General features: G+C 45.6%; 1 protein-coding gene across 12 annotated transcripts in view; it reads right to left on the bottom strand.

Moving 5' to 3' along the window:
* LOC8036906 (disks large 1 tumor suppressor protein) overlaps positions 1-27,784 on the bottom strand; it is a 645,442-nt gene that overhangs the window by 83,072 nt on the left and 534,586 nt on the right. For all 12 annotated transcript variants that reach the window (XM_042293831.1, XM_042293829.1, XM_042293830.1 and 9 more), the window contains 3 exons: positions 25,191-25,361; positions 20,074-20,251; positions 7,901-7,979 (listed from right to left, as the gene is read on the bottom strand). In XM_042293831.1, the coding sequence (XP_042149765.1) occupies positions 7,901-7,979; positions 20,074-20,251; positions 25,191-25,361 (428 nt within the window). The remainder of the gene's footprint in view (positions 1-7,900; positions 7,980-20,073; positions 20,252-25,190; positions 25,362-27,784) is intronic.

The raw sequence follows: 27,784 nt of genomic DNA, 5'->3' as shown, positions 1-27,784 counted from the left end.
ACAAGCAAGATGAAGTAAACGGCAAACAAAATTATCACCGATTGCAGTTGGCACGGAGTCGATAAATGATAAAACGCCGTTCCTACCGTCGCCGCAGCACACGACAATCTGCCTCGCAGACACGATAGCGCTTCTAACATGTCGAACCTAATCTTTTCTAGCAGCGTTTAGATATGCGATCAAACCCTTGGAACAGAGAGAAATATAGAAGTTCCGAGCTATAAAGATTTTAGATTAAAGTAAAAAAGAGTGCACACAAATGAAGTACGCGTTACCGAGTCACCGCTGTATACATATTCATCCCGGTTTTAACGTGCGAAACAAAGAGAAAAACAAACAACGTCAAGACCAGAGATGCGACCGAAAACTGCGACCGCGCAATTAACCTCGCCATAGCAAAATCTGCACCCGCGTCACCAACCCGCAGTCTCCTCGCTGTTATGGCGCCAAGAGCCAAGACGATAAAAAGATGCACGAGCAAGCCGCCCGGCAATAATAATAACCCGAGGCTAGACACGAGACGCCCCGCCGACGCCGCACAACACAGCACTCATTACCGGCGAAATTCCATCGGGCGCAAGCACACACCCATCCCCACCCTCCCTTCATTTTCCATAGGTTGGGCTGCTCCGCACAACGCACCCAATCCGCGCAGCCAACACCCACTCACACTACACGTTCCGTGCCAAGACGAAATGCAATTTCTTTTTGGTAATTCTCGTTCGCCCACCTCAAGGCGAATTAAGCGTAATCGCTAATTGCGACGCTAAATAAACCGACGCTTTGCCCGGAGCGCTGTCGTATTGGGGTCGATTCAGTCGCCGCGGGAAGCGCCTTCCTGAGCAAAGATCGTCAAATCAATGGACTCCACGGTTCGTCGACTCAAGGGCAAAGTCGGCTTCGTTGCCTTTTATCCGCGTATCGGTTCATAGGGACGTTTTATTTTATCAGCCTATTATCGCGAACTGCAGCAACGAACTTTTATACTAGCGATCAGACGCGGTGTATGAGGGGTACGCCACCTTTATGGCCGGTTATAATGACAGAGACTTTGGTATGTAGATGTATTCAATGACCATCATCGCCGAGTACGACGCTTTTGGAAAAGCTCAACAGCGCGATGTTTCTACAACGTGCTCCTCACATGAAGTTGATCGGGACGGTATTTCGTGGCACACCACGAGGTGAGGAGGTCGGACTCGCCCAAGGGCTTTCGGGTCACATTTTACGCCATAAAGTTGTTCAATCGATTTACGATGTCTGTCTACTCAACCTTCGTGAACACAGACCGGCCTGTAGGCTATTTGCTGCGTGAACGGTCAAAGTCGACGGTAAAGCACTGCGCGAGAGAGGTCGACCTCACACGCCCCCTCATTGAAGCGACACGCGTGAACGGGTTCAAAGTCGACTAGATCGTAGAGTTGACTATAGATCGTTGAGTCGACTGATCGCTTCACCTAAAAACATAGCCAATTCAAGTGCGACGAATGAACGACACCCCGGCGATTCCCGGCACAACTTACCGCGACAGTGGCCTTTCCTTCGAACGGGACCGGGTGGACGAATACTTCTTCACCTTGCCGTTGCTCGTCTCGTGTTGCTGCCGAGCCATGACCATTCGGGGCTCACAAAAATAAAAAAAAAAAAGGACGCGACGACAGCAAACGCTGATGTCACAACCGTCGAATCCACTCAGAACCAGCACGACGCCGACGACGCTGCCGCCACCGCCGAATCACACCGTGGCCGTCTACGGAATCCAGCGCACACGGACCCCGTTGCATCCATAATCCGACGCTGCGACGACCAAAATTCCTTCCTTTTCTGCGTCGCTTTCCTGTTTCGGCGTTCCGAGGAAGGTAGGCAGAGCGAGCGCGATGCTGCCGCTCACCGCATCCGGCGATCGGTGCCGAAGCCGTCGATGATGTTATTCGATTTGCGGCGAACGGCCACGAACTCGTCGGTGGCGGCAACCTGACCGAATTCCACGGGAAGCAGAAACAACACACGGGAGGTCATCCGTCGGCTGGGCACGCACGCACACACGCGTAAGCGCTCGAAAAAGGAGCACGGACGGAACCAGCGTCGGACGGGCAGGCAGGCACGCACAGCACAGGTGAAGTCGGAGTGGGAAAGAAAGACTTCGTGAATTCGATAGGGGTATTTCGAGAGGTTCCCCGATAAACCAGTATCGTGGAGGGACTCTTCGCGCGATTGTCACTCTGTGCTCGGACGCCGGTGTACCGTATGGGTTGCTGTGACGCTTCGGAGAAGATATCGTCGATGACTCAAAATTGTTACGGCGCCGCCGGCGCCCCGCGAATACCGAAGCCACCGAGGTTTTTCGTTGCTGCAACAGACTCGTCGAGGGGGATTGTTTTTGCTTGTGGCGGGGGGCAAGGGAAGGAAAGAGAATCCGGCCGAGCACGTCGGGCCGCCGTCACGCACACGGCGGAGACATCAGCAAAACTCTTAATCGACTAAATTACCTTTGCGCTGACCACACGTCGAAAGAAGCATCAATAAAAAACACCACAAAAATCGTTTTTATTGTTGTTGTCGATGGAAGCCAAATCCGAAAAATCGTCACGGCCGGTGGCGCGCGAGCCTTCAACGGGCTTTTACAAGCACTCGGGAGATGGCGCCACAACCGCGGCCCAGCGTCCCAGCGTCGTCGGCTGAATTGAAACGTACGCCGTTAGCGGCGGAATGTTAAAAGCACCTGGCAACGCTACGACGGAGCGCCGCCATCCGTGCCGTTTTCGGTTTCGGTTGTTTCCGTTTCAAGATTACTGTTCTCGGGTAGCGCGAGCCCTGGAAAGGGGCGAGGGTTCGCTGCTTTGTCGAACATGAACGCCAGCATCCACGTACGACAAAGCAGATCTAAAACTATGTGCGCCCGTGTTATATCAAATCTTTTAGCGTGCAGTGGCTGTGCTCGAGTGTAGTACCAAATTGGGTTATACATTTTGTTGTTTGGCGCCAACAACTATGCCAACGTAAGAGCGACAAAATGGCGATCTCAGGCCGAGGTCAACTGCGTCGCGAAGACTCTTCCCTTACTCGATATAACATTTTAATATCATTATCACGTAGAAACAAATGACCCAACAAATAAAACCGAATGCCAAAGGATTGACATTCAACTGGACACAAAGGCGTTGCAATTGGTTGCAGCCGCGAAACGCTCCTAGATCCCTTCGAAGTTTCGAACACGAAGATCGCATCCCGTAGAGCATACAGGCGGCTTTGGTAGAGCAAACCAGGCTCCCGGGTGCGGGCCCTAATCCGGCGACGCTATATCGGGAAGCATAAACACGCATTCCCAGTAGCAGAAGCCTAAACACGAAGCCCTGGTTGACGTCATTCGGAGAAACACCCCGAAGCCGCGGCACCGCGCTCCAAAAGCCCAGGGTCGTCCGGGGCAACCGTGTGTTTGAACCGTGGGAAAGAGAACCGGGAACAAATACGTCTCCGAGGAGTCGTGGCGCCTGGCCAAATTGGATCGTCTTCTACAGAAGCAGTTGTATACTTTCGTGCGGTGATATTACAACTTACACGCCACAAATTCCAATAGGAGGCTGTAACGCCAATACATGGGCAGTTCTATGATCGTAAAATGGAGTTACATTTTACAACTCCTGATAAAGGACTGCAATGTTAACACATGGGCACTTACAATTGTATGCTGAAGTTATATGTTACAACTGACGTCAATGCATGGGTACTTCTATAATGAAGTTGCGTGCCACAACTTCAATAGAAAGCTGTAACGTCAATGCATAGCGCAATTCTATGATCATACAATGAAGTTACAACATTTGATAGGGGACTGTAACGTTAACGAATCGGCAGTTCTACGATTGCAGGCTGAAGTTACACATTACACCGTGTGTCAATGCATGGGCCGTTCTACAATGAAGTTACATGTTATAAATTCCCATAACAGGCTGTAACGTACACTATCATACAATTAAGTTACACATTACAATATCCAATAGGAGGTTGTAATGCCAATGCAAGGCCCTATCTTTCTAGCATTAAACCGGGAGGCTACAAAAACTGCTCATGCTTGGGTAGTTTCGGGAACCTACTGTGCAGTTCTACAATTGTACAGCGAAGTTACATGTTACAATTTCCAACTGGTTGGAATGTCAATGCATGAACAGTTCTAAGATCGAACCATAGAGATATCTGTTACAAATTTCAATAGGGGGCTTTAACGTTAACGCACAGGCAGTTATGACTGTAGTATGAAGTTACACTTTACAACTTATGCCAGCATATGGTCAGTTCTACAGATGAACAATGAAGTTACAAATTTTCAATTTTTCTAAGTTACAAATTTCCAATAGGCCTCTGTAACACAAATGCTGCATCACGAGGAGGTAATACAGGAACATTTAAAAATTAGTCTTATTACTGTGCAGCTATTATTGCAGTGTGATTTTACTATAACTATAGCGTATTTTACCAGAGGGTTCAATATATTTTGTTCTGCTGTTGACAGTGTACGGTAAATACTACTAGTATCACATTTATAAAGTGGTGCCGACGCCACTTTCATTCATGGTTCATAGCCACCCTGCAGTGATAACAAGCTTGAAAGGTCACAGGACCCACGTGACGAAGCGATCAACATTTTGTTTGACAGTGATAGCGACTGTAAGCACGCCTTCTCAATCTTTTGCTACAAGTTCTTTTTTTTTCAGCTTTTTTTGGATACACATTGATTGTTAGGTTACTCCCAGTTTTCACACGATTTGCTCTTGATCTTAGGTGGGCTATCTCTCGGGATATCACCTTAGATAGGGTTTTGTCTCTTTGAATAAAAGCGACAAATCCCCCCAAAACACTTTCTGGTACATTTCTTGTCAATTTGGATTTATCCAAAGATCTACATTGCTCCAAGTTGCAATAAAAAAAAGAAAAAAAAAAGAATATTTTGCATTAATTGTGTTACCTTGTAAAAATCTGTAAAAAGCTTGTAAAAAGTTCTAACGTGAAGATAATCCAGTATCTCACGTGCGCAAACTACAGGGGCGCTTCTCTAGCTATCATCATCATCGTTTGTGACGTCATGGGTAGGACAGACTGGGACAGACAGTGCAGATATTGGATTTTGGATCTCTCGGCTTGTCAGCTCGCTTCATGCGCTGTTTGGGTAACGCGCGGCAAAGCTTGTTTCACGCATTGTGTTTATTTGGTGAAGTTATATTTGTAGTGGGACATTTTACCAAAGCTTGAAACCGTGGCACGCATAATCACGCTAACAAGCACTTTCAGTGCTGAGGTGTCGAAGCGCTGTGATTGTGGTGTGCTGTTCTCTACCCCAGTACAAAAAGTTGAATGATGAAAATAGAATACTCAGCACTTTATCCCACCACAATATTACCACAGCGAATAGGGTGTAGGGTAGTTTTTATTACGATTCGATTCGGAAAAAGTCAAACTGAGAAATGAATGTCTCCTCAAATTGAAAACAGAAAAGCGAAATTCGAGAACCTCTCGCGTGTGTGGTAAACACTTCTGTGAAACAACTCCGTGTATCCTGTTGATTCTAATGTGTTTTGTGAGTGCTGGTCTCTTATTAGTTTCAAGTTGATTCCTTTTTGAATTTTGTAAACCAGTAAATAAATATTTCCTCAAAATAACTGGCAGGAAAAAGTGGTGGTTAGCTTCCGGAGTCGTTTCAATTAATTTCCTGCTTATTCACCCAGTCGACGCGAAACATGTAAGTCGATGATACTTTAGTGTCCCAAGAAATGAGGAATACACCTGCTATGAATTACTACTGCTTGTGTGATTAAATCTGCTAATCCAAATACGCATACAGCGTGATGCACTTCTCAACGAGGGCTTTTAAATTTGTAAACATCCTTAGTAAAGACTGAATAGAACAAATTAATTAATCGCCTGAATATGCCGGGCCATGTCCGACAATTTAAGAAGTTATGAAAATTTCTGCTTTTTCTTCAAGCAGAACTCGCCATGTGACAAACTTCTTTGCCACATATTCAATGAGGGAGGCTTTAAGTACCAGTATCTGACAAGCATTAGCTCGGCAGCAGCTGTCAAGTCACACCTGGATAGAAGCGTCGGTATCGGCAAGCTTAAAGGCCGACGACCAGACTCGAGATTCTGCAAGGCAGAAGACCCTCCTCTCCACGCCTTCGGGCGAGGGAAGCGAAGGATGGAAAGAAGAGACCAAGAGGGGCGGGCGTGGGTGGAAAGGGTAGGAGGGAGAGGAGGAAGCGGGCGAAAAGTGGAAAGCGCGAACTGGTCGTCGGTCTTTAATGTACGTCAAACAAGTGTGCGGCGCTTTGCAACCTTACTGTGCACTCGTGCACAACTAAGATAACAGCACATCATTTACTCTGGTGGATGCAAAACATTTTTCACAGGAGCCTCCACAGGTCCGAAGAAAACAAGAATCAGATAGGCCGTGAACAGCCCTGACGCACAGCGCGCAAGCTGTAATGTGAATCTCCACGCTTGTGTTTGAACATATGAAAGTTTTTTTCCTTATGAAAAAGCAAAAAAGCCTCCCCCCCCCAAAATCTTCTATTTTGCTGGAACCTCCTTTCTCCCCTCCCCCTCATACAGCATTCTGTAATGGGCGGGCCCCCTCCGAAACAAAATTCTGGCTATACGTGCCTGCATGCAATACAATAGAATATAGCTAATTTCTTCATGTAATGCCCTTTAATTTAGTTAGCCAGTTGGTAACACCTCAACCTGTGTGCTGGTTGCTTTGTTCGGTTCATTTTAAGCGCCGTTCACACTCTTGCAACCGAGCAAGACCTTTTGCGACTTCTTAGGACCGGATGCGCTGCAGCGGAGCTGGTCCTAAGAGATCGTAAGAGGCTTAAAAACCGGTCTGGTCTCTCTCGGTCTTACTCAATCCCAAGAGTGTGAACGGGCCTTTAGTGACATCTGTACTGAATGCTTCCAAATACCCATGGCCCTCCAAATATTCGTCCATTAAGTGTCCACCTAGCGATACTTCATAGCTCAACTCAGTCCAATACCAAGTATCTTTCAGGCTTATAATAATTTAGAAACAACTGAACCTGACTTTTTATGACGCTTATTTTAAATGTTTAAATATGTACATATTACAATCATCATGCGCAGTGCACCCTTCCAAAAACACTAAGCCATAAAAAAAGTCACCTTCGAAAGGTAACCCACCCTTATTTTTGGCTTGATTTGCTATTTTCTTTTAAAACACCAAGGATGGCTACCTTACTCCTTATTTTCACCAAACATTTCCTCCATTTTACTGGGCTATTTTTCGGGATACTATTACGGTAGTACTTTTGGTGAAGTGCCACAGAAAAAACAGCACACAAATATAATAATGGTGACTTTCTTTAGGTGCACTATGCATTTAAAGTGATTAAGTAGCTGCAGTCATTCCTTGCTGACTGTATGCAATAATCCGACTGCTGACTCATGCCGCCTGATTATAAATGGGTTCAATGAACCAACCTATTTCATTCAAAGTCAGTGTAGAGTTGAATGGTGACAGCAGAAAGTGTGAGTACTATTTCATAATTTCGTCATGAAATTCAGATGGCAGCAAATTTCATGATATAGTCATTCAGATGGCAGCAAATTTTGCTGCAGCTTTCAGTGTCCACATGGCTTTTGAACACGGCTTCATTAAACTGTTGTTGAATAATTTCACTGCATCAAAAGTAGCAAATGGAGCGACAGGGCTTTATCACTTTTTATTGGCCGCAATGTAACGGGCCTTTCTCCCGATGCGAAAATATTCAGCAGTATGGTTGAAAATTTCCTTGCATGATCCCCACAGACAAGACCGCAGAGGAGATGCATTGCCTTTTTTCTGCCGTATTCATTGAAAAAAAGGTTTGATTTTAAAGCACCTTACCTTGGGATGTCTTCATCACTGGGTGCTTTGGAGGTACTGAGGTTCGTATCACTATGGTATTCCCCTAAGGACAGGTTCACTGAAAGACAAGAACACATTGCAAGGGCTCAAAACAATGTTTTATAGGCACTACTGAAAACAGCATCGGCAAACAACCAGTCTAGTCTGCGATCAAACTGCCATCCCAATGCATGGCTATTGATCGACATATTCCCAGGATTTCTAGGAGTGAGCTCAGGGATCCTGGGTTCAATCCCCACCCCTGCCCGTTTCGATCTGGATGAGCATCGTACCGGCGTGCGGTCGTGTATCACTACTGCGTGGTGCACGTTAAAGACCCCAGGCTAGCGGTTGTACTGCACTGGCTAATTTGCTCATTTACAGTGAGTGACTCGTCGCAACTTTGAAATGGCTGACCAACTACATGCTGTATAAATATCAACACAACCCCAATTATTGCTGACATATTCGTTATGTTCTGTTTGGAGTTATGTATTTGGAGATCTGTTGCCTGTAGAAAATAATAGTGAAGGCAAAAACTGTGACTAACAACAGTGAACTATTCATGTTATTGACCCATTAAGTAATGATGTCACAACATGGCGCTCTGCTTCATACAAACTGTTGCTAGGACCGTTGTTATGGACAAATGCATGGGGACTCGACGTGAGGTTAGAAATTGTCTGATAAAAAAGTAAATAATTTTTTGTAAGCATTGCCTCTTCTCAATACCTAACCATGACAAATTTTTCTACCGTTTCAGTCAGTGGCGTAGCCAGGAATTTTTTTTTTTGGGAAGGGGCTAAGGTCGCTGGGATGTCTATGACTTGGGGTGCGGAGAGGAGGGGGGGGGGGGGGGTGGGCGGTCAAAATGAATATTATAGGGTCTGCTGGATTTTGCCCCATAAGCCCCACGCCTGGCTACGCCCCTGGTCTCAGTACCATAAAGCAGTGACAAAAGCTCGTAATAAAGTCTGACAAAATGTTTTGCCTTGCTAGCAGACGACACGATGGGTTTGCGAGCTCAGTGGTTCTTTCTGAGGGAGTACACGAGTGCACTGAATGAAGGTGGTGACGATCGACAGAACTTCAATATTCGGGGTCAACCTTCTGTGGGATTTCGGAAGCGTAGAGTGCCCGTGCACAGCTTGTGTGCAAGCGTGCGAATGCCTTCCTGTGGAGCTTGCTTCCGCAAAATTTGAGAAGGTGAAAACACTGTAAAGCCCAGGCACGTAGCCAGGGGGGGGGGGCCCCCTCAGAATCTTTTGCTGGGACCCTCCTCCCCCCTCCCTTTCATACAGTATTTTGTCATGGGCGGGCCCCCCCGCCCGCCCGCTCGCCCGCCCCGCCCCGCCCCCCCCCCCCCCCCCCCCCCCCCCCCGAAACAAAATCCTGGCTGGTAAAGCCGAATCACGTACGACGACAACACAAAGTGTATCAGGGTCGAAGTGCAGGCCAGCACAAATTTCAAGGATTTCTGAAAGCAAAGTTGCTCGAGTGCACATTTGTGTAATCAAACAAACTGTCCTTAACAGATATATATATATATATAACTTTCCCGATGTAAATAGCCAGCTCCTTTGCTATTTGGTGTCTTACTTAAATCTGAAGAATCAGTAGTATTTTTTCTCAGTGTGATGATTACAAGCAGGTACGAAACACACACCAATATTTGCGAGCCTGAAAAGCGAAGTTTGGGTCTCGAATCACTCAAGTTAGAGTCTAAATAATGGCTCCTTCGTTAGAATGCATGTCAACAGCACAACAGCTGGTTTGATTTAATGTTCTAGACAGATGCTTTTCTCGCTGTACTTTTAGCGGATCTCCATGCGTGTGATGATTTTCGTCAGACAGTATCCCATACTGCATGCAAATACAATTTGTATTATAAAGCTGGTGAGTTTTTTTAAGCCTGCCATGTTTCGAATATTTACAAAATCAAAATCGTATCATTGTGCAAACAATTCAAATTGTTGCAGACAGCATACTTCAGACATTTCGTTTGCGTTCGTCATACGTTCATCGCCTGCAGCAGGCATCTCGAGACGTCTTGAAGACTGGAAGTTGTCATCACAAATATTTCAGAATCAGCCAATTCTTGGCCAACTTCTGTTGTGGTGAGTGTGAAACCTAGGCTCCCTTTATCTATTCTTTTTAGATGTTTAAATTCTACATCCGATTTTTGACCGATTGTTTTTTCGGAACGAAATGTAGTCCCATGTATTCATCTATATTTGACAACGCCCCTAGCAATGGTTTGTTTGAAGCACTAACATCACACTTATGGGCCGCCCACACTAGCGAGAAAACGCGCGTGGCACGCCGATCGCGGCAAGTAACAAAATGTCGCCGAAGCACAGTCAGCGCCACGAGCGCGTGCAGAGGCACGCCCTTTATCTTCCCGCTTAACCGATTTATCGGCGCGCCGGGCGCGTTTTCTCGCCAGTGTGGGCGGCCCTTTACAGGGTCAGTTCTCAAAGCAAAAAACGAGTTCTAAGAAATAATAATAATAAAAATGAACTCAATCTGTTTATGAAACATAAAAGGGTATTGACTTGGGCTAGTTGGTGATACATTGTGAAGATTAAAAGTGCTAAAAAGACGAGGACCGATAAAAGAGTACACACACACCACAGAGCTCTGAGCTCTGTGGTGTGCGTGGCCATCTTGAGACGCACCGCGCTCGGCGATGGCTGATTTTGAAGCACTCGCCAGAATCAAACGTTTAAAATGAAAAATACAGCCATCCGTTTGAAATACAAACTTGCAATTGTCATTAGCAGATAGAGTTGATCGTATTTAATATACTTCTGAACATGAGAGGTATATTTTAAGTTTGGGTTCAGTACCGCTTTAAGACACCATATCTAAATGCCATAATGTGGGACTGAAGCTTGTGCCACAGTTTCACAGTTATAAATATTAGGAGCTAGGTCGATTACCGCTGGTTTCAATATGAACTGGCAATAGGCCCAATTAAAAACCCCGCAGTCATATTACACTGGTCAAATTGCCCTATCAGCAGAGATGACAAATGACGCCATCACAAGGTACACTAACTTCTCATTGCAATTGTAATAAAGTAGAAAGTTGGGCTGGTTGGTTTTGGTTGTACATAATGAAAAATACACAGCGCAAAAGAACATAAATGGAAGAGACACACCGGATAGAACAGAGCGCCCTGTTCGATTCAGTGAGTCTATTCCTTTATGTCCTTTTGCGCTGTGTATTTTTCATTCTCAATGCATAAACATCTTTACAACAGGCCTGATTTTTAGATGTCCGGTCCTAACAGCAGTGAATGGAAAATGTCTTATTTTCCTACACTTCAATTTCATCCAAAAACAAAAATCGGTTGTAACTTCCAAGCAGCAGCTTTCACACAACAACAGGACTACTTTAAGGGGGGATATGGCCTCGGGGGGGAGGGGTCGGCTTTTTAATCCTTTAACCAAAATCAATCGAAATTTGCAGGGTGAACTGAACACAAGCTGTGAGAAAGGATAACCTCCCAAGTTTCAGCATTTTAGACCAATTTTATAAAATACTAATTTTCTCAAACTCCAGATAAAAGGGACCTCATTAGGAAATGTATCGTTGAAAACATTTAACTGTAATTCACAAAATTCTTGCTATAATGTGAAGTACAATACACATGCTGCAAGTTAAAGCAGAAATCAATTATAAAAGCTGCAATCTAACAAGAGCAATAATTTTAACATTTTTGCGTTTCAGAAATACTTTGTTTTAATAATGAACGAGAGTTCCAGGAGCAATGTTCATCTCCTTGAGCACCCTTTCAAAGCCTCTAGGATCAAGATTAAACCCAAGCACGGCTAAAGCAACAGTCGTCTCCACAGCTTGCAGCGAGGCGAATTCCGTTTTGGGACAGCACTTTCAAGAAAGGGTATTGAAGCTCTCGTTTGCATTCTGCGTTTTCATGCGGGAGCATAGGAGGAGCAAGTCCCGCTGCATCAGCCTGTTTAGATCGCAACAATATCCTTGGCGACATCTATCGAGAAGACGGGCCGGTGGGGTCGTGGTGCTGAAGGCTTGCTGGCTGCCTCCAAAGCCTTGTGGCGGTTATAGTGGCACCATGAATCCTCGCCCTGTGGACATGCATTGTGACAGGGATCCTGGTCTGTAGGATAGGTATGCAGAAGGCTGGCAAAGACAGCTTTCTGCATCTTTGGGACGTCTGGAGCGTTGTGCTGCGCACGCATAGTAGCTTGTTAGCTTCTTCATCACGGCGTTAGTGAGTTTTCTTTTTCCGCCAAGCCCTGTTTTGGTCTTCAAGCTTTCCCACGCCCAGATACATTCACTTGGCCACATGGTTCACACAGTCTTCTTTGTGGATTTCTTTGTAATACAGTTCGAGACAGCTACGCGCGTAAATGCCTTTCTGTCGCCGTTGCACAGGACAGTGACATAATGCATGTTATGCCGGTCGACAGTCCGACTGAAAATAGTTGCAGCAGCTTGCACCTCCATTGCATTCGATGAACCCTCATAGTACCTAGTTCTTTTGGCAGGACTTCCAATACGTGCCTGCCCACTCCTCAAAGCCTTCGGTACCTTCCTTGGGGCCCAACTGAACTCATGACACTACTTGCTTTGCACTGCCAAGTCGATTACCAAGCCGGTCTCTAGTTAAATTGCGGCACCAACTCTGAACTGTGACATGTGTCCATGTTTATGCCAAGTGCCACCGTAGCTGATACACACATCCAGAATATCACTGTCGGCGCTCGTGCCCTCCGTTGCCCACGCTTTTCTAACAGCTTGCACAACCTGCTCCGTTATTTGGGTAGCCACCAGCATCGCGGCATCGTACACTTTTCCTGCAACCTTCCAATAGGACTTAATGTGCATTGGGGGCAGAGCATTCAGTCCCCCAAAGAGATTCAAGAGCTTTGTAAAGCTAATCCTGCAGTCTCTTCCAACAACTCCGCAACAATGTCTCTGCAGGACGCGCATCCAACAACAAACAGAAGGTCGGCACCAGTCCCTCTTGCAAGCTGAGCTCCCCTCCATGGCACTTGGGACACAGCTAGTAGAGCGTCGATGAGACCTTGCACGGCCGACACATTGATTAGGCGATAACCATCCAGAGGCTCTTTAGTGGGAGCGTCCACCATCTTCGCGTTGTCCTCATTGCACTTCAGCAGATCGAGCTTTCTCTCGATCGTTGTCAGCAAGACCGATTCTGCAGAGACCGGAGCATCCTCAGCATATTAAGTTGAAACAATAGGCTCCGACGTGTGAAGGGTACTTGAGCCAGTCGAAGGATCGCGATGACAGCGATGGTGACGGCGGCAGCAGTAGGTCAATGCTTTTTTAGGGGCCGTTTTCCTCCCAAGCCTCTTCGTTTTCGAGATAGAGAACACCGGCCAAAGCTACTACGAGTGGTAGCTTTCGTGGCAAGCATTCCTCGGTAGAAAGACTAACGAAAAACAAAGAGAAAACAAAAGAGCGGCCAAAGCAGCGGAGTAGCCATACGATCAGAAGCGAAGCTAGCTAAAAAAAAAAAAAGCGAACAAACCGATAAAAAAATGATGTCGCTGACTGCGGCAGTGTTTTAGTTTTCAACCAATGAGATATATTGTGCGTATCATGTATGTATGTATGTATGTATTTTTGGCGGCAATTGCTCTTTTTAATGAGCGTCTATAAAATAGACATGCCAATAAAGAAAATAAGAAAAAGAAAAAGATAATGAAAATAAATCATATCTGGAACATCTTTTAGGGGTGAAGCTCCTTAGGGTCTAGCCTTGTCCGTCCGGCGTCCGTGCTCACATTGATCTTGCTCGTGCTCGTGAGCTCACGTGCTCGTGTAGGGCAAAAAAAAAATGAAAAAAAAAAAATGCTTGCACAGTTGACAGGATCCTAACCTGTACGGGGAGACCCCAATGAATTTCTAGTCCATCGCCTTAACCACTCGGCCACGACTGCGGGACGAGTAGGGGGCTCTGAGATGTGGTAGTAATTACGAATTTAAAAGTAGCGCTAAAGACGAGGACAAGTAGAAGACACAGACACGGACAGGCGCTGCATTTAAATTCGTAATGTATAACCAACTAGCCCGTCACATGATCCTTGTACAGTGATGTGGTAGTAACTCAAGAGCTGGGGATGTCCTGGATGAAACGTTGCATGTAGCCGCTCAACGTCTATACAGGACAGGGCGCTGCAGTCAAATAAGTAATCGCATTAAACTTTGCATGTATTGGCTCAACGTTTATAGATGAGAGGGCGCTGCAATCAAATGCTCAAATGCATATATAACCACGTTTCATACCACACATTCTCTTTCTGACATGGATAAAAACGAAAGAAATGCTCGGCATGCTGCGGCTCAGTGTCTACGCAGACAAGCACTGCCAGAGCTTCGTCCCAATCAACATCATTCACCACATAGAGATGCGGTCAATTTTTAAAAAAAGTTTTTTGCTTTGATGTTTGCGTTTTCTCAGGTCACAGATACCCTCTAATGCAGAAAGCTTTTCATGGCCAAAACTAGAAGAAATGGAGCTTCCAACGAGGGTAAAACATTTTGCCTGAGTCGAACAAGCGTGGAATAGGCTTAGTTAAAAAACAACACATTTTGCCGTGGTCTCGCTCAGTGGGACATCGCGTCGGGTCGTGACCGTGCTAAAATATTTTTTTTGTGAAACAAACCCTGCTTATTTCTAAATGAAACTTCTTGACACTATGATTCGGAAGTTAATGAACCGAAAATGAACTTTTCTGGAAACACAACTTTTCGGAAAAAAATTTGAATTTTGAGGCTGCATCCCTTCTTAAATGACACTGAAGCTTCTACAAGCAGTTCGGGGACAATGGAAATTTATTGTTACATATCCAAGTTTGAATGTGGCAAACAATGCCAATGTTAGGCATGCAATTGACAAGAATGTCAGCTTATGCTTTGTCAATTAATGCTCATTGAATAACACAACAAAGAACCAGCCATTCTACACAAATAAGTTTTGTGTAGGGGAAAAAAAAGACGTCAGCAAGTTTGTTTAGTGAATTCATACTAATACTACCACTTCCTGTTTTTTATTCTAAGCTCACCATACGGTAAGTATGAAGCCTGTGAACTGAAGGGCACTTCTGCTCCAGCTTCAAAATTTCGGTGTTCTATGTGGTTTGCAGTTGAAATGTGAGTTTAAACAGCTCTGCATCACTTATTATAAAACAAAAAAGAAGAAAAACCTGTGTATTTGTGCAGCCACAATTGAAAAATTTGTTTCACAAAAAATCGTTCAGCCTTTCCACTCTCGTGAAGAAGGAAGACCAGCGGAGCTGTACTCGATACACTGTGTGCTTCTTCTTTGTCGTCGTCTGTTTTTTGCGCTGTTTCCTACGATGAATTCCCACCACTGCGCCCAACTATCCATTCTTCTATTATAGTTGGAAAGGTTGCCGCCATCTACGAGCGACGGCAGAAACCATAATGGTTGTGTGCTTGCCGCCGTCGCTTATAGACCAAAGCGCGGCCGTGAGGTCACGCAGCTGCGGTGGCGCTGTCGACGGCATTGCGCATGAGCAGACGATTCACTTCACGTGAATTCAGTTTCTGCGCACGCGCAGTGCCCACACCTGGTGTGGGCAAATGAGGGCTTGTTTGTAAACAGCGTGCCGGTCTATAGATGTCCAGGTAGGTTTGTGTCGACATACACGGACACGATCCTGGGGAACCTAGCCCTTAACAGCTCCGCTGTAAAAAAAAAAAGAAATCACAGGTATATGGGCTACAGTAATCCAGAAAACTTTTTAAAGGAGACCGTGAAGAGATGAGCAAATTATACACAAACTCAACTCTGTTATGTCACGGCGCGGTGGTGGCGCGTCGGGAGCACTTCCGGTCTGGGGCTGTGGGAGGAAGTTCCCATACAGAACGAGCATTCCTGTGTTGTTATGAAAGAAACCGGGCTAAAACCTGCCTTCTCGCCAAAACGCCATGACTGGGGCTGTACCAAAAGAGCCGGGAAAGGTGTGATTAGTTTTCATGTGTTTTCTGCTGGCTCGGTTCGTCCGAGAACGTATATAGGTGCCGTGAAAAGGAAAAAGCAGACACCGTCGGACCACGACTGCTTGTGTGGGAAGCAATTTGGTTAAATTCACATTTATTTGCTTTGTTCAAACATGGATGTGGGAAAACCGTCAAGTTGTCCAGACCACATGCGTCTTCCCTTTCAAACGGCTGTCTGATCATTCAAACTGTCGTCTGCTCTTTTAAACTTGTTCAAACTGTTGTCTGCTCTTTTAAACTCGTTCAAACTGTCGTCCGCTCTTTCAAATTCAATCAACCTGTTGTCTGTTTGTTCAAATGACAGGGCCCAATAGTCCAAACATTGTGATAAGTAAGTGCAGGCCTCAAGAAACTTTTAAGTTTGAGGGTTGCTTGGTGCAAACAGTAAGTACACGGGGATATGTTGGGTCATTGTTACCACCATCACCGACCTGTTATGCCTGATTCACTTGGTTCGATTCTGCTTGCGATTTTCAGTATAGACGTCAAGCTTCGCAGCTATCGTCCACACTTTTGCAGCTCACGCAATGTCACAAATGAAAATAGCGAGCAGAATCTCATCATGCGAAATCAGGCTTTAGAGTCCATTCTGTGGCATTCACGGGGAATGAATCGCCGCAAGCCACATTATTTTCATAAAGCTTTGCGGTGTAATGAGCCTCACTAATTTCGCTTAAGCCACTAAAGTAGTAAGACATTGCTAGGAAGACATAAAATCAACAATTCTGACGTGAAAAAGAGCACGGGGACTCGCATTATATTTCAATGGTCTGTTAGTGCTGGACGCGGTGCAACTTGTCCACACCCCATCGTGCATGCCTGGTGCTGGCTTGTTTGTAAACATGAGTTGGTGTATTTAGCAAAACAACAGTTTTTGACACAGAAAAGGCACAAAAAAAAAAAAAAATACAAATACGCAGAACCGAAAAAAAAAAAAAAAAATGTATCTTTTAGGTTGATTCAACTGGCGGTAGAATATGGCAGTTTGAACATTTATCTTTTTATAGTTAAATAGTAAAATCTGGTTATAATATCTTAAATGCAATCTTATTGCTTGTCATGAAGTTGAACTTGGCCAATTCAACATCTTAAACTTACTGGAGCTTCAAACTTCCATGCTATTAACCTAGCTTGCTATCCTGGCTCGCACCTCCTGGACCCTGTGTCGTAGCGCATGCCATAAAATGCTACGGAATTACCCGCAATCTACGAGGCAACATACAAATAGGAGACTGAGAAGTGAGGTAACACAAAAACAAGAATGCGTAAGGAATTCAAACTGTCCGAGTTCCGACGTAAAAAGATAAGCCCCCCCGACATAAAAATGACTCCTGGGTCCCCCACTGATAACCACTCCTAATGACACACCTGGGCCCTAAAAACACACTAAAGACACAACTCGAAGATTTTCCTAAGAATGATACGTTTTGTGTCCTAGAGGTTACCGCACAAATGTCTCCCGGGTGTTTATATACAACTGCCTCATCAGAAAACAGGATGCATGAATACAAGCAGAAGCCAGCAAAACTGGGATCTGAACTACTACTGAAAACCTAGGTGTAAGAGACAAAAAAAAGTGTAAAAAAACAAAAGAAAAAAAGACAGTAAAAAAAAAAAAAGCAAGGAATGAAAAAAAACAGAAAGGAAGAGAGAGAAAGTGGCCGTTCCATTGCCGCTGCAAGGGGCTGCAGATGTAGAGGGGAGTGATTTCCTTATAGGCAACGGAATGGCAGCCAGGCTCACGAACCAGGCTGGTGGGGACATGCCCTGGCGACAATAGTCTTTTACTGAAAGAAGGGTGAGTGCGCAGGCAAGCCGGTGACCACCCGACATAACTGAACCTGAGACAGGGGAGGAAAAGGAAGACACAAAACAAGAGGGACAACTCAAGACGTTGTGTGCTGTCCCTCTTTTTTACTTGTCTTACTTTTTTGGTCCCTGTGTCAGGTTCAGTCATGGTAGCCCTTTACCGCAAAATACCGCGAAAGCGCCCACTTTGTTCAAGCGCCCACCATTGACATTTCCCAAACTTGGGAATTATGCAAATTATACGTTAAGTGCCCATGCCTAGATCTATCCAGTTTCCAGCAAAAGTGGAATGGGTGTTCCCTTGGTATTTTACAGTTAGTTCCATACTTGCATCTAGCAGACGGTAGAAGGATAAATCATGTTTCGATAAATCATGTGATGTCGCGCGAGCGGTACTGACAGTCGAGAAGGCTCCGTCGTAGTCCACACTGCACCAAAGCTGAAGCCGCTCACCAGCGAGAAGTGAAAGGAATTCACCAAAAAAGTTGGAAATTGTGTTGCATTATGTGTATGTTTAGATGGCAGAAAGTCAGTCAGCCCCAGTTGGTGCCTGGCATCTCTACTGTAGATCACAAGTTGTGCGTTAAGAAAACCAACAAAACCAAGGCTCAATAATCAGTCATATAAATCAGCAGATCATATACTATCACCTTCTGCTGGCTACAACAACTTTCCAACATTTGGCCTGCAAATATTGTTACAAACAGACATACCTTCAGTTTCACTGAGTGAACTTGAAAGCTATATACTGTAAAAAAATAAGTAGCTGGCATAAAATTGCAAAATAACACCATATTTGTTTTATATTAATTCACCTTCTGCATCAACAAAAATCATGCATTTACTCATTAACAGTGACCATGACACGAGCCTAGCAAATGATGAGGCCTGGAAACTTCCTTTCCAAAATTGCAATTGACATTGCAGATGAGAAGTTGTGTTAGGTGTTGCAGCACAGAGCACATACTTGAATGGAGGCATCACTGCTGCACTGTAATCCATACACTGCTTTAGTAACATCCTTGTGATTTCTCTCCATACAATATGGGGAAAACAGACATACAAAACAATGCATGTTAAAGCTGAGCAATATCTCACCTCCTTTTTCTGAGAGAACTGATGTAGTATTAAAGACACTGAGGTCCGGATGACATTTTTCTTTCTTCAAAAGACACTGAAGTCCAAAAACAATTTTTTTAAAGTGCACAAACAAAACATACATTTTGCAAATTCCCGTAAAAAGTCCTTTTACTGAAAAACTTATTGTAAAATACAAGGGGAGTGCCCAGCCCACTTTTACTCAAAATTTGGTTAATCTAGACATGGGCGTTTGTCTGGTCAAATCGAGCACTTAACGTATCCAGAATTCCTAAGTTTTAGAAATGTTAATAGCTGGGCACAGGAACACAACAGTATTGGGTATGTTCCGAGACATGTTTTGCAAAATCAAAAATAGCTTTTATTTTGACGTCAATGTCTCAAAATAAGAGTTTGTCTCGGGTTCGCCTCAAACTCAAGATGATTCTCACGGAGTAAATACTGTGCCAAAGTTTATTTAGGGGACTTACCAATAATGTTACAAAATCAGTTTTAGCCGAAATAAAACTTTTATTTAGCATGATATTTGTGCTGCGAGACCCATTTTGAGTTAGTTAGACGTCGACCTTGCAATAGAAGCTAACATCAGTTTTGGCATATCTGTTTCATGGCGTAAATATTTTGCTAAAACTTTTCTCGGCAGTTGAGTGCCCCTTTAAAGGGACACTGACACCCCCCCAAAAAAACGCTTTTATTTCTTGCCAGGCGATCCATTGTGGTGTCAGAAGACTAATCAATATTTTGCTACAGCGTCATGTATATATTTAATAAAGTAAAAAAAAAAAAAAAATGCACTGCTCGAAACTGAAATTGGTCTGGGGAGGAAGAAAAATATAGAGGAGGAAAAAGTTACCGGAAGTTATGAGGCTGTGCAAGTTTGTTTTTCTCAATCAACATATTTGCAGCTTTTTACAAAATGGGTATCATATTTTTTGTCGATTTTTAGCATTGAGTGTGTGCCTTCGATGACCCACGACTTTGGTTTTCTTTGGTGGTTGTGTCTAAACCTTAGAAAACGGCACATGACCATAAAGAAGAGAGTGAGTGCGACTCAAACTGGCCAGTTCTTAATCGGCGGTTTTCGGGCGAAAAAAAGAGTTTCGAGCCGCAAATTGTGTTCTGGGTAGTTGGGGTTGCATATGTCATGTACAAATTCAAACCTTGGCGAGCATAAATACCCTGTCAGTGTCCCTTTAAAGAAAAGGAAAAAAGAAGGGCCCACTCACGGGGGGGTGTCCCCAGCCGTGTCTCCTGCACGGGGGGAGCGGGGGGCGGGGGCAGGGAGTGGTGGATGAAGGAGAAGGGCTGGCTCTTGACCACCGTCAGGACCACCTGGTCGCCCGTGTTCTTCAGCGTCGCTACGGCGTCCTCGTGAGTCACGCTCTCCAGGTTCACGTCGCCCACCTGGCGTGCAGGACACAAAACAGAGGGGCATCTCTGAAGACCAAACATGGGCACGAAAGCAAGGGGAGTGAGGAAACACAACAGACTGCAGTCGTCAGGATGTGATGGAGAAATGAAGGATACAGAAAAGCCATGCAGTGAATATCCAGACGATATACACGAGGGGTTCTCAAATTTATGCAGAGGGCAGGTCGTCTTCTTCTTGCGCAGGGGTCGCGGTGACATCAGAATGATGCCGAGTTCCGATTGGCTTTGATTGAAGGATAGTGGGTAGACCTTAATGCTAGATGCCTTTAAATCTACCCACTATTCTTCCAATTGGAGCCAATCAGAGCTCGGCATTCTGAAGTCAAGGCAACCCCTGCGCAAGAAGCAGACAAACTTGCACTCTGCTTTGATCTCAAGCAACGCCTCTCTCTTCTGATACATGGCTGATGAACCCCTCCCGGCCTCGGCGCTGGTACATTAAAGCAGTGCAGAAGCCTGCAGAGCTTGTAAACAATAACGCAAATACTAGCAAGTATTCAACTCGTTTCCAGTGGATGGCCCGGATATTCTAAAACGGTGCATAAAGCTGAAAGAGCACTTGGGTGAGAGGATGGGCGAGGAAACTTGAGGAACGCATGAGGGTACTCTGAGGAGCATTGGGCTACTGAAAACCCAAAATGAGGACATGTGGTGTACACATCTGTAAGAAACCACACTTCAAAACCTAGTCTGGCCATCGTGGGTGGAAAGAGCTTTGTTAAGGCAGCAGTCGGGCAATTGGGGGCACCCCTTGGTAAGCCCTTTACTGTTGGACAATCTACACACACTGGTGGCAAGACGGCGGCGACCAGAGGCCATACTTGCAAATGCATGGGTGGTCCAGCCAGTTTTGAGTTTGGAGCAATTTTTGGAGCAGTCAAAAGCTTGTTTGCAGTTTGGAGCAGCTTTGAAGCAGCACATACGTAATTCTGGAACAATTTAGTGCAGTTCTCTATTAGGGATACCAGCATGATTCATGGAATCACTACGCCGTGACGCCAATTAAAAACCCAATGTTAGCAGTTATACTGCATATTAGCCATATTGCACTTTGACGGCTGTGAAGCTAGCTGTGCCATAAACTTAGTGAAATTTGCGCTTTCTTGCCATTAGTGCTAGCGAACAAAGGTTAGCAGGATTGATGTACGCTGGCTAACCATCACCACTGAGAAGCCGAACCGGTTCATTGGCAGATGGATACTTTGGGACAGTTTGGCCCAGTTTGGCGTGATTTCTCCCTTTGGGCACAGCAAGGCACAGGCAACCAGGAATTTATCAAAATGGCGTAAATGGTGCAACTGGACCACCCCTACAAACGTGAATACTCCATTCACTGCTAAGCTGACAGGGCGGAGAAAGGTACATACTCGTCAGACTAGTTAACCGTCAATCTTGCACAACGTGATCATATTCTTCGGTAGAAAGTGGGAGATGGACTGATCTAGCAAGCGTGTAACTTCCACCACACTGTCAGCTTAGTAGCAGACGAAGTAGACGAGAAGGAGTCGATGCAGGAGTGTCTGGTGATTGTTGGTGCTCTTGTGGAAAGTCTGGTGATCATTGGTAGTCTCATAAAAACATCAAGTTAGGCAGATATGAGTGACCAGAAAGCCTGAAAAACGAATTAGGACACACTGCCTGGATAAAGGGATGTTTACTGCACGTGCACCAAGTGCATCTCACAAATCCCCAGTTCTAATGCTGCATTGTAAAGGTGCGGATCAGGCATTTATTCATATAAATCCAGGGTCTCCAAACTTTATGGCTAAGGGGCCCGATTAGGTGTCTGTTGCGGCCTTGAGGGCCGGAAAAAAAACAAGTCGATATAAATAGGGCAAAAAAAAAAAAAATTCCTAAATAGATATACTACCTACGTAAAATGGACATTTCAATGCAAAAATTCAGAAAGGAGTAAAATAGAAAAAAGAATCCAAGGTGTATTAATAGAACGCCTACACGCAAATAACGAGACTCGGGAGTAATACAGAAGAATATACAGTATATGTATGGTGTATAATTCAATATGTAGCTAATTATGACATCACACAATAATCATAGCACAGAAAATTCTCGAGGCATAAGTCAAAGCGAATATGAACGTCAGAATATTTACACGCGGTAGAAGACAAATGAGAATGGTAGGACTGGTGATGGAAATATGCGACACATATGATACAGGGCACTAAGCACAACATACACGAGAACTGCTTTTAACACAGTTACACAGACACGAAACAGGGGACTAAGAATGGAGATGGTAACAATGTGCAATAAAATTCACACGTAACTATCAGCGGGATAAGGATTAGCAGGGGATACCAAGCTTTTGGTGAGCATCGCCGTTTCTTTACATCCGTTTATTGTTGCGCCAGTCGCAGAGCGCCTGCTGGAAATGGGCTGTGGGCTGGGGTTAGGAGACCCCTTATCTAAATAAGTGCTTGGTAGAGTGCTATGAGTGCACAGTAAAACAAAGAAGTGTATGTGAAATAAAAATTAGGCTGCAAGAAGATGCTGACATGTCGCATAAGCATCAAGTAGGCATGTCCGAATAGTGAATTCTGTGCTCAAAGCGAATGGTGGTTTTAGCCGAATATTTTAGAATCAATTGGTTTTTCCAAGCCTTTCACTACCGTGCACCGTGCTTAAATGAAGATTCAGATGTGTGCTTCTCACTGAGCACCTGTGCACTGCGGGAAAGTTGGCAGGAGAACTGCCCAATATTTTTTATATTTTTCATACGCTAACCATATTTGCCATTCGAGATGAAACAAAGTGCTGCAATCTTCCAGAAGCTTGTTCTCAGTTGACAAAAACTGTGATGTGGAAAACAGCACACTAGAAAAGCAATGCTAGTATTAGCAGTAGAGAAGCAGAGCATCATTTAGACACACTCATATTGTCAGGAATGACAATATGAGTGTGTCTATGATGATGTCACAAATGACAGACGAAAGGCAAGAGAAAACAAATGAAACGACGAATGAAATGTCACAAATGACCAGGGGGCAGATCCAAGGGGGGGGGGGCGACGGGGGCGCCCCCCCCCCCCCTCCAAACAGAGTCGACCTCCCCCTCTCCCTCATTCTCGGACGGCCATTTGACATGGGTGGACCCCCCGGTGCACACGAAAGAATGGGAAAATAGTATCCTTACAAATTCCCCCCCCCCCCCGCCCCCAAAATGGAATTCTGGATCCGCCCCTGCAAATGACAGACAAAGAGGCAGGAGAAAACGGAATGAACTAAAGATTTAATGGATGCGAACTTGCACCAGAAACGAAAAAAGAGAAGAACCGACATCAAGAAAGCAGCAGCGGGTGTCGGCGGCGGCAGCAGCAAGCGACGGTACTTTAGTGTAACAGCTGGCTATTGCGAGAGAGAATCAATACGGCGACGCTCGGTTCTTTATCTACTATGCTCGTCATCTCGAATGTTCCACCTAGAATGATCAGGAAAGAGCTAGGACACACTGACTAAAGGTCATACTGGCCTCCTCATAGTTTACGCATACACGAAATAAGTCAGCCTGGCTGCAGGCGCGCGCATCACGGCATCGTTCCCACGAAAGTTCCGAAAGCGAGCGCGGCCACGTAGCACATACGGCCAACAAAACTTGGCTCGATCGCGAGGCATTACCACAGAGATATGATGTTTTGTTCATCAAATATATTGCTGCCAAGAAACACACTAAGGTCTGCGGTCCGCTTTTGGACGGTGACATGGTGCAAGTAGTTAAGCGTACGAACAATCACGTCACTTTCAGTGCCGAGTGGCCGAGTGCCACTGACACCAGCTGCTTGCGGCACCAGGGAGTACATTTTGCATCTTATTTGACAAAGAAACTGCCAAAGGCACCTGAGAAAGGTTTGCGATTTCCAGAGCATGGCTAATACTGTGCATCGTTGCTAGCGGAGGCAAGCAAAAACCAACTTCTCCCGGTGAGTAATGAGTAAAAAAAAAAATGGTCAGAGTATTCATTTTTCAAACTCAAAGTGGTGTTGAATGTGAAGCGTTTTGCTGTCCCTGTGAGCTTCGAATTATCGAGAGTCAACTGTACCTGCAATATGTCTGCGCGGTTTAGTCCGTGGTCCCTCAATCTGCGCCTGATGACACCACATGTATGTCATGTCGTTGCCCGTTGCAATCCCGTTGGTTGGACGATGACAGAACCCAGAACGTGTCCTCGACCGGCGTGTAAAGCGTCCTATTCCACCCACGCGTCAAAAGGGCTCTCGAAGTTGCAAACTATGACGTCACGAAAGCCGGAGTGTCATGCCATTGAAGGTAGCGGTTCTGGAGGTCGGTCGTACAAGTTCCGGCAAGAAGCGTGAGAGAGCACAAAGTCGCCGTCCCAACTCGGGGCATGCCAAAGCTTCCGTGAACCGCCAAGCCAAACAGCAACCCGCAGCAGGACAAACGTCTTCCACATCCACCTTCACAGCCACGCCACTTCTACGTTAGTGTCAAAAAATAGCATGACACTCTTATCCCCCCCCCCCACAAAAAAAAAAGATGAAAATCGGGAAATTATTTTTGAGAGCTTGGTAAACAGACCAGTCGAAGCCGTGTTCCAAGCACTATAGCAGATGTGTAGGTGGAAGACACCTGTTCCGACATAGGTCATTCTCCTGCCCAAACAGTCCATGAAGGCTTTGACAGCCAGGAGATGGGACGCCACAATGACGGAAACACTCACATTCGCTCGTCTTTTTCCGTCTAAACTTCTACGGTCAACTGTCGGGACTGCAAGGTCGGATGCTGTGACACAGTGGCTCGTGTGACGCAATTCGCTGTCGCACCACTGCATCGGCGGAATAGGACGCTAAACACACCGGTGGAAGACGCATTCCAGGCGCCATGGTGGCAACTTCCCGTACGATTTTGCAAGATGGGGGGTGGAAGGAGAGGCTCACAGCGACAAGCTTGTCTCCCACTTCGAGCCGGCGGTCCAGATGAGCCGCACCGCCTTCCATGACCTTGGTCACATAGATGCCATCGTCGCCTGGCACGTGCTGGTTGCCGATGCCACCCGCGATGCTGAAGCCCAGACCCTTGTTGCCCTTGATTAGCTCGATTTCCACCACCTGCATCCGGGAGAGGACATTAAGCGTCGAGCAGAGCAGTGGTTCTCAAATGGGGTTCTGCGGAAGCCATTTTTCGGGTTCGCAAAGCCCTTGCCTCAACCCCCCCCCCTCTTTCTTGAAAAACAAATTGCGTTTTTGGTGACCCTCGCTAAGTGGCGTAAGCTACAGCCCGTCGTAAAGGGTACGGCCATTACGATATATCCATCCATTCATCCTTTTTTACTTGATGCTTATCACTTCTCCTGTCTATAACAGCACAGGATGTCCTCTGATTATACCTATATCCCCCCCCCCCCCCCCCCCCCCAAGGCACGTAGCCAGGATTTTGTTTTGCGGGGGGGCCCGCCCATAACAAAATGCTGTATGAGAGGGAGGAGGGAGAGGAGGTCCCAGCAAAACGGAAAATTTCGAAGGGGGGGGGGGGGGGGGGGGGGGGGGGTGGCCGGGCCCCATGGGTACCCCCCTGGCTACGTGCCTGCCCCCCCCCCCCCCCCCCCCCTTCCATGGGGTCCCCAATCACTTTGACGGGTCCCCAAGGGGTCTCCGACACATTTGTGCTCGAAAAACACTAGAGTAGAACGGCATGCTACGATACAGTGAAGAAATGAAAGATTCACGGTGGGACGGGGTTTGTTATACCGTTATTTTCTTGCTTTAAGCGTCAAAGGGCTATGCCAGGACCCCTTCACTACAAGAATTCCTTCGAGCGCAAGGGTAGGTTGTAAGCAGGTGAAGAAATAGATGCTTCTTAAGACCAAACTCTGTCCTCATAATCGATGACGACAACAGATTTCGTCACCAGTGGTGGAAATGGTGTTGCCAGTGATGGAAATTTGCTGTCGCCAGTGATGAAAATTTGCACCACACTGAATAGTTTTGAAAATGGTTATTCTTTCATAATCAAATGATATGTAAACAAATGTGACATACAGGGTGCGGCCGTAAAAACTTTCACATTTGGCACGCCTAGCAAAAATCGAATTTCAAACATACATACCTGAAATTGGGCACACGAACGTCGTTTATTCCAAAGTTTTTTGCCTATTTTTTTCAGACGTCAACTCTGGAGTAGCGAATTATTAGAAAGATAACAAAAATGGCAGATGTGTATTTCCTATGGCCTATACCCGCCCGTTCGCCGTCTGCTATCTGGTTCGCGACGCCGCTCCCAGGTGGCGCACTGAACGCAAAAACGCGGGAAACGCCGCCCGAAAGGGTGGTGTCGGGCGAGATAATCGCGATAAAAGGCGATTTGAACGAAATATATGAACGATTGTTGAAATTATCTGTTTTAAGTCAAGTCCTGACAGATCGTCATGCAAGCAAGAAGACACCATGATGCGACGATATCATTTATTTACAGCTGCTCGTCTTGTTGACAATTGCGGGTCGCTCTCGAAGACAGCAAGCACCGCTTCCATGAGCTCCTCATTTTTCAGCAGGCTCTAACGTTCACTGACTGGATTTTTCTTTTTAAAGTCTTCTCCACTAACAAAACGATCCACCCAACTGAAAACAGTCGGGCGTGAAGGCGGGCGTTTATGAAATGCAGTGCGAAATTTTCGTTGTGCTGTGGCCAACGAGTTCCGCTCCACGTACCACTTAACTGCATGGGCACACTCACTTTCCAAGTATTGCGGCATCGCCGGGCGGCGCGGAAAATATTTTGATAATAACTGCAGAAGATAGTGCAACAAAAACAATAAATGGGAACAATCAAGATGCCTCAGCAGCGGCACTCGTGATTTCAAAGTTGAGCTTTCACCGGGAACGGACCCGTCAACAGATAAGCAGACGACAAAGGAAGACACACGTTTGTTTGCTTTAGAACATATTTTTACTAAACGAGGGCGTCCGCCAGTTTTTAAATTTCAAGTAAAAGGGCATAATCGTTCACATATTTCGGTAAAATCCCTTTTTATCGCGATTATTTCTCCCGACACCAGCCTTTTGTGCGGCGTTTGCCGCGTTTTTGCGTTCAGTACGCCATCTGGGAGCGGCGTCGCCAATTAGATAGCAGACGGCGAACGGGCGGGTATAGGCCATAGGAAATGCACGTCTGCCATTTTTGTTATCTTTCTAAAAATTCGCTACTCCAGAGTTGACGTCTGAAAAAAATAGGCAAAAAACTTTGGAATTAACAACGTTCGTGTGCCCAATTTCAGGTATGTACGTTTGAAATTCGATTTTTGCTAGGCGTGCCAAATGTGAAAGTTTTTACGGCCGCACCCTGTAGGTTACATTATTACAATAGGTAAGGAATACTTGTTTGCCCTCTCACCATTGATTAAAAACAAAACCTCAACTTCCAAGGCCTTGTGAGTGCATTTTTGCCCGTGTCTGTTGTTTGTCCTTTGAATTTCCGAAGTTGAGTCTGCACTGGTTTTCAAATGGGGGTGTGTCTAAAGGCCCTCTTGGGGTCT

Source organism: Ixodes scapularis, unplaced genomic scaffold (genome assembly GCF_016920785.2).
Source record: "Ixodes scapularis isolate PalLabHiFi unplaced genomic scaffold, ASM1692078v2 PGA_scaffold5__190_contigs__length_132052651, whole genome shotgun sequence".
Lineage (NCBI taxonomy): Eukaryota > Metazoa > Arthropoda > Arachnida > Ixodida > Ixodidae > Ixodes > Ixodes scapularis.
This window is presented reverse-complemented; position numbering and strand designations above follow the sequence as displayed.